We start from the raw sequence: 13820 nt of genomic DNA, 5'->3' as shown, positions 1-13820 counted from the left end.
ACCTTACTACAGTAAAATAAAGCATTGCCCTTAATCCTGTAAAAATACTCTCCCTTGTTTCTTGCCACTTTCTGAAGCAGTTCTGCAAGTCTTCTTTCATGAGTGTCTTTATGAGGTATAATTAAAAATAAAATAAATACTGCTGTTGAGCACTATCCAATAGGAAGGCAGGCTCATAAAAACATTATGGTGTGTTCTCATCCACTTCATTCACTGGACCTGGCACTCGGTGACTTCTGGATCTTCCCGAAAGTCAAAATGACCATGAAAGGTAAATGTTTTGAATTGATATTGGATATCAAGGCAGCTATGAAAATTGAAAGAGGACTGCAAAAGGCAAGAACAATGGAATTAGTGTGTTTGAATGGGGGGCGTATTTTAAAGAGGATTAATGGCAATATGTCTTTTACTGTAATGTTTTTAAATTTTAAACATTTAGTGCATTTTGTGATCATAATTCATGTTTTTATAGAGGGATATCTATATCTACATCCTATTGATTGTTTCCTGGTCCAGTATGATACAGTACAACTCCAGTATAATGAAAGTTTCCCCTGTCTAATCATCCAACTGCTATCTGTATCAAGAGCCTTTCTCCTGGTTCTCTACCTCATAGAATCCCCAAAGCCTGGATCAAGAGACATCATCAATGAACAGCCACAAATAAACTTGATTTACTCTCTGTCTGAGTCTTAATTCACACATAGACATAGCACTCATCACACTTCTGGGTGCTGAGCTACTCAGACATCTTTCCCATTGAAGAACAAGGATTAAACAAGTGTCTGACCTATTTATTCACTTATGAATTGTGCAGAGATGAAAATACAGTACCTCCTCTTCATCAGATACTGTGGTAGGCTTTGTTCTATTGTGTGCTAGCAACTGTGCTAGGTCAACACTCACCTAGCATTTATTAAATGCTTATTGATGATGTTGATGATGACAATAATAATTGTTAATGTTTTCAAGTGTTTCCTCTGAGACAGGCAGCATTCTAAACATTTGACATCTATTAATTCACTTAAACCTCAAAACAACCCCATGGGAAGGTATACTAAATTTTTTTTTGTACAGGAAATTGAACTCAGGGTTTGGCACTTGCCAGGCAGGCACTGCACCATTGAGTTACATCCTCAGCCCTGGAAGGTATGCTATTAACCCAAAGCTTCGAGAGGTTATCTACCATGAGTCAAATGCTGATAGACACCGGGGAGGCAAAGAAGAATCCTAGCTACTGAGGCACCAGCACCCAGCTGGTTCTTTCCAACTGAAGTAGTTGGGGAGAGAAGAGTGGCTTCCTGTGTAAATCTGATCAGTCTTTGAATTCCATCAAAGTTGAGCATCTTTTAGGATACCACTCTGCTGATGTAGGCAGCACTGTCTCTTCCTAATAGAGACATCCTGTTAGGTTCTGTCACTGGTTTAGACTGATCACAACATGCATTGGCCAATTCAGGTGACCCATGCTCTCCCCTAACCACTGCAAGTGTGCTCATCTTGGAGTGCTCAAGAACCTGCACTGTGGACCTCTCGAGAACTGTCCCACAGGAGAGCACTGGCCTACCCCCTGTCCCCCACAGTTAGCACTGCGTCAGTCCTGTGGGTCTTGCTCCTGCACTGCTGTGGCCTGGTCTATCTCCTCAGAATTCGGAGAAGTCAGTGGTGAGAAGAAAAAGTCTCCTAAAACACAGAGGCAAGTCAGGTGGAATGTCCCCATGTTAACCTCATTTTCATGAAAGAAGACAATAATGGTGCCACCATGTTGAGATGGTGGAGCCCCTGAGTCTCTCCGTTCTTGGGGCAGACTCCCTTTTACTTAAAAGAAGATCAGGTGAAGCTTACTACCTTACCCACACAGGGTAGGGAAGGTATCTTGCATCTCTCCCCTGTAAAACACACAGGATAAGACTCACTTAAATTGATTGTGCAGGCTCACCAATTTTATCTTTCATGATAACAGTTAACATTTATTAAGCACTTACTACAGCCTAACTGGGCTACGCACTTTGTATGGATTATCTCATTTCGTTCTCACAACAGACCAATGAGGTAGAATTGTTATGGATGTAGAAACTGAGGCATGGGGAAGTTAAATAACCAGCTCAGCTAGTTGCCTGAGTCAGGCGGATTCAGATTAAAGATGTGTGAGCACTCACAGTGGATTAAGTGAGAGAGGGTATACACAGTGCTGGCACAGAGTTTCACACTGGAGGCCCCTAGAAGGAGTGGTTGTAATTATGATCTAATATTCTGCTTCCTCTCATGTCTACTCCTGCACTCCTAAACCATCCACACAAGGCTCACTGGCCCGCACAAGACACTGCAGACACCCGTTGCCTGTCCAGGTCCAGACTGCAGAGGGCACAATAATAATCCATTAGACCCATAGTAAACGCTACCCTTATTTCTTCCCGAGAGAAATTCGGATGTGGTCCCAGAACTGGCTCCATGGAGGCAAGTGCTGCTTTCATCATTGGCCTGGCACAGTTCTGTGATGTCCGATCCAAGGAGGCCATCAGGGATGGCGGCTCGGTCAACTCTGACCCGATCCCCAACTGCTCCCATCCCCAGGGAGGAGCACAGAGCCAAGAAGGGGGCCCAGCGGCGGCGGCAGCCTCTTACTTGTGAAGAAAGACAATCTCCACATTGACGTCATCTCGGTCCTTGTGCAGAAAGTCCTTCAGGAAGTTGGAGACACTCTCCAGGGTGATGTGCCCACAGACCACAATGTGCCTGCAGAGGGAGGGTGGTCACATGAAGCCAAGCCGGTAAGGAGGCCCGCACATCCCACGCCCTGGCAAGGCAGAGCAAGCGCGGCAGCTGCAGGGAAGCACCATCTCCTCCCTCTACCTCCATAGAGCCCAGCTCCCATCCCCAGAGGGCTGTGTGGCAAAGCAGCAGAGCTGGCAGGTGCTCGGAGACTCCTAGACACAAAAGGCACATGGCTGCTCACCTGATGCTGCACAACATCCTATTAAAAGCCCAACTGCTTGGCCAAGTGGTTTTAGGCATTTAACAATAAGTGACATTATGCTTGTGCTTAAATGCTGCATTATCAAGTCCCTTGCAGATTCATATCTCTCCCTTTCTGCCCACAAAGCATCCTCCCAGGAGATTTACCGTATGAGTCTTGGTTTATGACATAGAGCTTATCAGGTAATGAGATAACAAATCTTGCTGAAACGATGATTTTGTGTGTAAGAAAGAGGACTTTTATCAGGATGGCTAATGTGTGGCTTGACACGTTATAGGCTCAGCTGGCCATAAGCAATAAAAAGGAAATTTTGCATTTTTCCACCATAACTTCTCTGACAATGGGGCATGTAGCACTTTACAGTAAGTGAGCATTGTTCAGGGCTAAATGGGGATGGGACACCCATGAAATTGAAGATCATGCCACTGGCTGTGCATTCCCAAAGGGCTACTCCCTTAGGGTGCTTGAAATTACCATGAGAGCCAAAGGGATTTTCCTCCAGACACGAAGAAGCCAGTAAAGTCTGACATGGGAAATGCTTGCTTTGTCCTAGGGCAGTTTGAACTTTTGTTTCCAGAAATAATGGTTAGCCCCAAGGAGATGAGCCCCTTCTCCAGAACAGGGAAACCAACAATCACTTCAACATCTTTGGGCTCCTGGACCAGTCTGACCTTCGCACCATGCTCATCTGTGCCCACTTCAACTTGCTATGTGATGCCCAGACAGGAGTAAGCACTTTGATGCCAGTGTTAGCTTCCAGAGCAAAGCTGGAACCTGACTGCAGAGATGCAACCACTGGCTTCTGGCAAAGACACCATATGTAACAAGAGGCTCAACCCTCATCACTGTGCCCCTCGGGCTGACAGTGACAAATGCTGGATCTCTAGCTGCGCTTTGATATGGGGGCAGGTGATGAACATGCAGTGAAGCAATTTCCTGGGTAAAATTTGGAAGAGCCAGGTCTCTTGCACTTCATAATTGCTCTGCACACACTGCAATAAGGCAGAAAGCTCATTGGCTGGAGGCAGTTCTTAATAGGCGGCAGTGATGATGGCTTATGCAATGTTCCATTAGATGCCATTACAAGAGCCTGCCCTTTCATGGTAATTTGGTGCTTGACTAAGTAGGTGAGAATAATGCAGTAAACTCATTGGTGAAAGGATAATGATGCAGAACAAAGAGTAAATCAATAATACACATGATACAGTTAATAATATGACCATTATGGACTGTTATTGTTACGGTGGTGCACTCAGCGATCAGGCAGGCAGTGGCCATCAAGGGGAGGGAAGAGTGTTGTCAACGGGCTACTTCAGAAGAGACATCATAACATGAGCACTGTGCTCTCTAGCCAGCGCCTGCTAGGACAGAGGGGGTCCCTTGGCCACTCATCCAAATTGCATACCCAAAGCCCACATCACTGATCTCCTCTTTTCTATAAGGCTGTGAAAACCACTGCGTATCAGCAGACATGATATAAACTGAATACTGGGATTATATGCATTTTTATTATATTTTAAAAGGTTTCTTGTGGCACATGTGCATTTATGGACAAAACAGACTGCATCTCAGTGTGCACATTCTGAATTTTCCAAATGCATTGAGAAAGTGACTTAGAAACATGTTTCCTCTCCTGATCTGACCTCACCACAAATGACAGTGGGACTGTTTGGTGTCTCCTAGTGCTGTCTGCCTGCAGGTTTCCAAGATTAAGAATGAACCTACCTTATAGGGACCCCCACAGTTGAGGCTGTCACTTGGCTGAGAAAGTAAGCCAGACAGGATTCCCTGCCCTGCTCCCAAGGATGTGCAGCACCCCACCTGGGCAAGCTACTTACTCCTGTTCAATGCAGGAGGAAGCTGAGAGGCTAATATCCACTGGCCAACCTCCCGCACAGGCACTGTAAGGTGTAAAGTTCTACACCAGCATCTTCCTACCTATTACTCAAAGCCAGACTCAAGTCGATGATAGGTCTGAGGACATGCCTGATCATTCATCCTTCCTCTCCTGTATGCAAAGATGTGAATGAACAGCCTCTGGCAGCCCCTCTTTCTCTTTGGAAATCATTCATCCCTGCGAGAGATGCTTGCGAAGTGGAAAGGGGGGAGATGAGCTCTCCCACCCACACCCTTGAATCAAAGGCTCAGCCAGCTGATTTATTCAGCCTTGGAAAAAGTCAGGGTCTTCCTACTTGAAAATGTGTCAGGTACATATAAAATATATTCCAATGCAATCAATATCATCCCTTAAGCCTTTAATTAGCTTTCACTTCCCTTAAGAAGTAGACAAATGCTGGCAGGAGAGGAGAGGGGAAAAAAAAAGATTGACTTTTTTTCATTTGGTGCTAGCTGTCCAATACCATTCCAGGCAATTGAAAATATATATCTTTAGCTACAGCATGATTTCTGGGGTGGAGAGCAGTCCTTATCAAAAAAGAAGAAAAAAATCTTCCTTCAACATAATTGGTATTTTTGCCCAGAAAAAAAAAGTAAGATTGATTGAAAGCAGATTGCCTTTTTGCCCGAGTTATTAGGTACATTATCATGGAAACCTTGGAGAACCCATATTGTTCCAATCTGTCCTGTATCTGATTTGAAGATTTACATCGTTCCCCTTTTGTGCCAATAATCGTTTCCCTCCATTTTGATTTCCATACAGTGAAAGTTATCAAGGAGCCCACATATTGAAAATGTTTGAATGTAGTTAGAACTGATGGATGGGGAGACGCCTCCTCTCCAGCCCAGCTACAGCACTGGAAGATCTGCCCCGCCAGCTCTGGTCTGAAGATGCACTCGGAGCCCTGCAGGAGCATCAGGATGGATGGCAAATGGGAACATTTATCTTCCAGAAATATTTCCAGGAGCTTTGAAAAATCTTGGGGCAGTAGTTTTGAGGAAGGATATTACTGCAGGGAGAAGAGAAGCAAAATTTATTGTATCCTCAATTATTCAAAAAGATGATTGGAAATATTTTAAGACTGAGATCAAGTAGGCACCCTCCTGGGAAGCAATGATAATTATTCACAATGCATGATTTGAAAAGAGTCCTATCCAAAATTATCTCTGTTGGGTTCCATGACACCTACACATCTACCAAGAGAGATTCATACTCTGGTATCAGACAATAAATAACTAAATAGTCTTGGATAAGGTACCGATTTTTCATTTTACAGACAAAAACTCAGAGCCTTTGAGGGGCTAGAGCTAGTACCTGATTCATGGAGTTATCCCAAAATTGACTTAAAGAAGTAATATATGTAAGGGCATGTCAAAGGGGCTGGCCCACTGTGACCACTATAAAATGATAGGGGACCTGTGGCCCATTAGTACATAGTAGATATAAGGTATTCTGTGGTCCATGCAATCTCACCTAGCCCTCAAACAACTGTGTGTTTGTAGTCTCTGTATCTTTTCAGATATCTTCTTTGAATCTCATTTTCCTTAAGCTATATATGCCCAACATCCCATAAGAAATAGAAGTGACTTGCCCCAGATGCTAAGAGAAAGATAGCAGGGGAAAGGTTTTAGATATGTCAGCTTCTGCTCCTTCAGGACAGACATGGCTGGGCCAACAAGAGTTCCTCCTGGGTACAAGGTAGAAGGGGTGTTGGCAGGAGCCTCAGTGGCCCGGAGGAATGGTTAGTTTGGGGTTGGGATGGACAGAGATGAACCTCACTTAAAACATGATGGTGTTAGGGCTTGGGGTGTAGATCAGTAATAGAGCACTTGTCTAGCATATGTGAGCACTGCCAAAAAACAAAACAAAAATCACAGTATTGCAGTATCCCTAGACTCACACTGTACCTGGGCAGCTGGGACAGAGCGCTCAAGACAGCAAAGATTGGGTGATACAGAAATCACCGATTTCACTGGCCAGGAGCTCTAAGCCAAAGTTTAACTTCAGTCACCTTTTAGCAAGCCAAGCAGCTGCAAAAGACATGATATGTCCAGCTCAGGACTTTCTCACTAGTGCAAGAATCCAGAGGATGTTGAGAATCTACTCGATCTGTACACAAATGAAGACTATTTTGGAAAGTTAAGCTCTGAGGATAAGCAAATAAAGCTCTCCCCTTCTGTGTCTCTGAATGGGAATTTTTTCAACCCCCTGTCGATCTTCATGCCTGATTTCTAGGAGGCCTGACCACTTGGTTTGTGAAGATGACCAAAATATGCATAACGATAACCATTTTTTGATCTGATGAATCTTTGGTTTTGAAAGTTTTGTTTGGTTCTGTGAACAAATACTTCTTGGGCAAAAGTAACATATGCTAATATTCACAACTTAAAGATCAATCTCAATGTCTTAAATGCCAAAATGGAAGCAGATGGCATATTCTGGAAAGGAATCCAGTTACGAGCAAAGTGCCTCATGCTGAGTAAGGGCTGCAGAGACAGAGACTGTGTTAATGAGTAGTGGGTAACATCCATGGGTCACGGGGCAGCCGTGGCATCCTGGGGTCGAATGTGACTTCATATGAATAAGAGTAATCCTTGCCTATTATGGACTCAACCAGGAGTAACCAAGAAATTACCACTTGCTTATTTCACAGGTGCCTTGTCACTGAATATATATGGGTATGCTCCTCCCATCACTAACCACCCAGATCCAATTCCACATATTCTCCTCGCTCTACTCCCTTCTTGGCAATGGGCCAGGAAATGCCCAAGTTGAGTTGGGTACCCAGTTTCAGAGATCAATGCTACGGACGCACTTATGGCAGGAGGAACAAGAGGAGGACAGGAAGAACAGCTGCTGAACAAGGCTTTTCAAATGTCTGGTGAAGGAGGCCTCCAGAGATTTACTAAGGATGAGAGTAGTTCACTGAGAATGAAAATTTATATACTTTAAAAAAGCAGCAGGTAGTGGTTCTTAGAGCTGCAAGTCTTTGAGAAAGGAAACTGTGACAAAGTGGTCATGACAGACTCCTCTCACATTAGCAGGACTATCTTTGTGTCAGAATATTTGGCGAAGATTTAGTCTAATGCCTGTGTTGGTTTGATGGGGAAACTGAGGCCCAGCAATTTGGCGCAGGTGAATGCTGCACGAAGGGTAGAAGGACTCCCTCTTTTTGATGCCTTCTAAAGACAGGGAGCAGCTGGTGCTATGGAAGGGACCCTGGATGGGAATCAGAAGGCTGGGGGGTCAGGCCCCTGTGACCTGGGGCCACTCACTGTGAAATGAAGGGTTCGCACCCCCAGACTCTGATGGGTGCTGCACAGGGCTCCAGTTCGCTGCCCCTACTCTAGTTCATGCCAACATTTTATTTTGTCTAGATGTCTGCAATAGCCTCCTAATTGATTTCTGTGCTTACTCTTCCCACTTCCCCAACTCCCCTCCCCCCCAAAAAGCTGAAGAGCAAGGACTGAAGCAAATCTGACCACAGTCAGATTCTGGAAGAGCAGGGCAGTCTTAGATTCCCCCTTAGCAGAGCCTTGCTCTAGGAAGACAATGTAAAATGCACAGCTCTGGGCTGTTTATTTTTAAAGATACTACATCCATTTTTACTGGAACAAGTATAAAGAACTTAAAAAACCCATAGCTATCCTGTCACAATAAATCATACAGAGTAAATTGAAAATCCTATACAGCTTTCTCTGAATACATTGCGCTCACTTTGTCAAAGAGGTAGATGAAATGTGGCATATATTGATCTAGATGTCTCTGTAAAACTATAATATTTATATCAAATACATATGCTAGACTCTCTTCTGTCTTCCTGCTGAGCCTTTTAATCATGCTTTCCTCATCCCACCTTTTCCCAGTGCCTCCCACCATTGGTGCCTCCTGACACACAGGGAACGGATTTGAAGAAGTGCTTGGCAAGGAGAATGGGTATCATTTTGTCACAAAGAAAGCAGGGTGGTTAGAGATCCAACATTTCAAGCCACACATGGTCACTGCTAAAAGTTCATGATTTCCCTCCTAGGTTGAATTTGAACCTTTAAGCGTCTGCATGTCCATGACTCTCAAGCAAACTGGGATTCACATTCAATCTTACTTGCTGGTGGCTTTTTGGCAACTTTCCCTGATTGGAGTCATTGTCCCTCAGCTTTTCCCTTTAGGCTCCTTACCCCTCACAGAGAAGGAAGAAGGCTAATCTGACTCCTCTACTCCCACATCCTTATTTACTTAGAGCCTGTCACCAAGGGACAGACTTCCATGTGGGGGAGACTGTCACCATCAAACAAAGGCTAACTCCAGGTCACGTTGGCCTAATTCTTCTTCTCCATCCCAGACTCTACCCCTAACACTTGCTGTGTTATTCACTGACCCAGGGACAGGTTGGCAAAAGTATGCTTTGCTTGGATATCCTATGCCATGGCAAACAGAGAAGAAATGTAACAGTGAACTGCAAGAACCACTGGCTGATTCTACCAACTTGAATCTACTCCTATATTTCAAGTTTGCGAGGAAGTAGTACATGAAAGTGAAACAATTGAGTGTATGCATCATGCCCACAATGCCATGCTGACTATAGCAATTTCTTGTTGAAAGAAAGAAAGAAAAAATATCAAGGAGGTTCAGTGATAAGATAATTTCCCACCCTTGGCCACATCTAGTACTTCGCTAGTCACCAAGGAAGGAAATGCATTCTCCCTCTAGTGAAGAAGAGAATAAAGTAATCATCTTACCCAGGTGTCAACAGAGATATCCTGGAGGATGCAGCAAACAGTTTTGCTGTTTCCCTAAATGGGGGCAGAAGGCTCAGCAAAGAGAACCCAGCAGTATAGCAAAGGCACCTCTGTAAAACAGAGGCCCCAAGTCAGGCAGCAGACTACTGGTAGACCCAACAGAGACCATTAGAATGTCCTTAGAAGTCCAGAATTTTCTGCATGAAGGTGATGCATTTTATTATACACAAGCAGCAGGGTCCTAAGCCACCCAAGGGGATTTAGGTCTGCATCTCCACCACCCCAAATCATAATTAGACTTTCACAATTAGTCCATATCCATAATTATGTTTAGTCCATGAGTCCAAGCCTTAACAAATTCTGAAACATCAGTGGTGTAGGGAACATTGATTGTTTTTGCCTATCTAGCATACACTCTGTCTTCTGTCAGTAGCAATTCACTTCCAGTTACGGAGAGTCTTGGAACCTTTAATCAGGGCTCCAGACCCAAAGGTGGCCAATCAGTGCATTACAGCTTGAATGGAGTGACAATAAATTCACGGTGGGGGTTGAATCATCTTAATGGCAAAATCCTGATTGCCCACACATTTTGGTTTTCTGGATCTCAGAGCTAAATCTCTGGCTCTTTTTCTTCCTTTTGGGGATCTTAGCCTATGCTTTTCCCTTGGATACTGTAAACTACTCTAATTTTCAAAAGAAAAAGAGAAAGAAAGCTTCTGCTTCAATCACCAAAAATCAGTTTCTATTACTTGCAACCAAGGAACCCAACTGGTAGATTTGTTTACCTTTGCTGTAGTTTCTCATTTAATTCTCACACTCATCCAGTATCCAAGTATGAACACCACTATTCTGGTTTTTTCTTCCTCTTTCTTTTCTTCCTTCCTCCCAGGAAGCAGAATTAACCTTTTTAAAGTAAGTAATTCCATAATTGCTGAACTCCCACAAATTGTACTGGTTCTTCCTTGGGCTTCTTCCCAACTCTCTTGCCTGTCTGCATTTTATTCATCCCATTACTTCAGGCTTGATGGCCCTTGATTGTTTTAAAATAAGCCAGGCTAACTTTAACCTGACTTTTTCAAGCTGAAATGGTTCTCTGCTCTTACAAAGAAACTGGGGCACTGAAGAGCACTTTCTTCTCTTCATATCAAACTAGATTTGCTTGTCTCTATCTGCTGATGCTGTATTTGAACAAACAAAGACTGAGAGACAGAAGACCAAATCAGACAATGGTCAGACTTGTCCTTCCATGGATGAAGTGAAAGAGAGGGAGGGTGTGTTTGAGCAAAGCCATAGTCCCAAATCTTTCTGCAGAGCTGGTTCTGATTTGTGAGCCCCACCTCTCTCCCTAAAGACCCCAGTAAGCCATAGGTCAGGGCCCTAGAGCATAGGCTGTCGGAACTGACCCTCCTACAGTGACAAGTCAACACATCTTTCTCTTGTTCTCCACCCACACCCAAGAGCGTTGCCTCAGCTAACAAAATCTGCTATCCATTCACTCTGAGAAGGCTCAACTTATATTCAGATGGTCCCAGACATAGGATGGGTTCCACTTACAATTTTTCCAGTAAATCGTGTTCAAGAGTGTACCTATAAAACCATTCTTTTGCTTGTTTTCAGCACAGAATTAGATAAATGACATTATTTAACAATACTATTTTTTAAAGGCTTTATGTCACACCATGTTGCCTGACTGTGGACTAACGCAAGTGGCTGGATCATGTGTAAGGAGGATAGGGCTAAGGGATGGTGTTCAGGAGGGTAAATGTATTAAGTGTATTTTTGACCTATAACATTTTCACTTTATAACAGGTTTATCAGGATGTAACTTGATCATAAGTCAAGGAGTGTCTGAATTTGTGTCAGCCTCAGCAGAACTCCAGCATCTGCTATGAACACAGGAACTGAGAAGAGCCGCAGCTTCAAGGCCTTGCTAAGACATGATACACAGCAGCAGGACATTGGAGGGTCCAGAAAGGAGCACTTTTCAGGGTAGCATCAACAGCTCCCTGACTCTCTCAAATCTCTCCACACCCTTCTTTTCCTAGGTCCCTAAACTCTTCCAATGGCCACATTCAGCAAGGTGAATTAGCCCATGCTTGTAAGAGCGCGTTCCCTCTAATGTGCTTCCTGCCTTCATGATTATTTCACACATTCATGATTTTATTGGGCAAAATTCCCACCAAAAGAACATTTTATTGGGATGAGGCTTCTACATCATCAGCTACTCTTTAGCTACCACTGGCTCCTTGGATGATTCTGATTGGTCACAGTTTCAGGAAAGCTCCAGGAGATCAAGAATCACATTTTCTTGTTTATCCTCTTAACCACGGAGTCCAGCACAATGCTGGCAAATGGGAGAGGTTCAAACAATTGTGGCACCAAAGTGTTGGAATGGCATTTTCCTACATCTGTGCTATATCCTAGCTCGCATGTGCCCTTGGGGTCAGTGACCAAGGTTATAAAACCTCTCAGAGATGGGCACACATCTGACTCTGAGCTGCCTCAACACCTTGTTATTGAAAAGGTACAGAAGGGGAGATGAAGAGTACTTTTACTGACAATGGGAACCCATGTTCAGAGCAGTCCCTGTGGTCCTGGGGATGGGACACCAATGTCACACAGCACCAGTGCCTGATGTGAAGGCTCAATTATGACAGCAACAGAATCCGATTTCCATGACTTTCATACTACATTGGCCTCTATAGTATTTTAATAAAAAGAGACACTGGACTTGGCCAGTTGGAAAGTTTCCTGGTTTATTTTCAGAATACGATGACAGCTGCTGTGGGGTGAACCCTAAATCTATGAAGAACTGCTTTGCATAGCTCTGGAAAGACTTCCATCGGAATGAATGACAAAGCAGAAAGGCAGAAAATATGGGGCGATTTAGTCTCAGATAGTTCCATTTGTTGCTGAGATTCTAAGCTGGCCCAGGAAAGATTCACTCAATCAAATGTGAAATTAAATAGAAAGAATCTTCAGGGATTATAATTAGAAAAGTTGTAGTCAGAATTCTCTCTCTCTCTCTCTCTCTCTCTCTCTCTCTCCCTCTCTTAATGGAAGAAACAATATTTGAGAGCAAAAGTCTAGGGTTGAATATGTCTTTTTTTTTAAAGGTGCACAGTTCATCTTCCACCTACATTTCTATTCTTGTTTTCAGAACAATAGCTGGAACATTTTGATAAGTGTGTGGAAGGGGAGAGAGACAGCAGGAACACGGTGAGGGGGGCAAGCCTTCATTCCATCAGCATTATCGGGAAATTGATTTAATATGCATCCAAGTCTCTTTTAATAGACCTTCAAGTTTGAAAGAGACTGAAGATACGGCTTAAAAGAATGCAAAGCAGATGCCAAGAAAGAAGTCCCCATAACCACACCCACCCAGAACGCTCTCCTTGGAAAGGAATACTTGCCATATTGCATGATATGATACAGCATCTAATGACAAGGGCTTTTGCTATCTGCCTCTTGGTACTGAATTTCAGAAGTAGTTAAGGGGTCATTTTCCCAAAGTATTAGGGCAATCTCATTTTTTCCCCATTCCCAAAAAGGTTTAATGCTAATCAAAGCAGAAGGCCTAATCAGTCCAAGATGGTCTGTCAACTTGAATTATCTATTTGTCTCCCTATTTACTGTATCTGTCTGTCTACAGTTCTTCATATCTTTGTGAAGATCAGTTATTGAGGCCCATGTTTCCTTCTGACTCGAATCGCTACCAGATGATCCTTCTCGGTGATATGTTGATGATTTGCTAATTTATGGCTTTTAAAATCTAGGAATCTGAAGATATGGGTGGGGAGTCACGTGGGCCCTGAGACGAGAGAGAGCTGAATGGCTGCCTTGACAAGGGATCAAAGATTGTGTAAAATGCAAAGCTTCGGTCATATTTCAGCCAGCGCCATGTCTACGACAGAGAAATCCTAAATGACATCTTAGAAGAAACATCCCCCTCTCCAGAGTGCCCCGCCCCTTGTCGCTCTGGGGGAAATGAGAGTGAGTGTTGTCCGAGATGCACATAAACAGGAAGGCAAAGAGAAAGCCAGCCTGTGGAATCAGCCAAGTCAACACCACATCAATCAGCCTGAATCCTACTCCCAAGTGCCACAGGCCAGGCCTTCCCAGAAAGGCCAAAGATGGAAGAAGTGCTGGAGGAAGACTCACCTCTGGGAACTAGGAGTGGTTTAATTAAATAAGCTCTGAGGTTGACCCT

General features: G+C 43.8%; 1 protein-coding gene across 31 annotated transcripts in view; it reads right to left on the bottom strand.

The window, feature by feature from the left end:
* Positions 1-13820, bottom strand: part of Kcnma1 (potassium calcium-activated channel subfamily M alpha 1) — a 732631-nt gene that overhangs the window by 216270 nt on the left and 502541 nt on the right. For all 31 annotated transcript variants that reach the window (XM_004846336.3, XM_004846337.3, XM_004846338.3 and 28 more), the window contains exon 10: positions 2626-2736. In XM_004846336.3, coding sequence (XP_004846393.1) covers positions 2626-2736 — 111 coding nt within the window. The remainder of the gene's footprint in view (positions 1-2625; positions 2737-13820) is intronic.

This window comes from Heterocephalus glaber, unplaced genomic scaffold (assembly GCF_053883595.1).
Source record: "Heterocephalus glaber isolate CG9 unplaced genomic scaffold, H.glaber_assembly_v1.0 deba00001497, whole genome shotgun sequence".
Classification (NCBI taxonomy): Eukaryota; Metazoa; Chordata; class Mammalia; order Rodentia; family Bathyergidae; genus Heterocephalus; species Heterocephalus glaber.
This window is presented reverse-complemented; position numbering and strand designations above follow the sequence as displayed.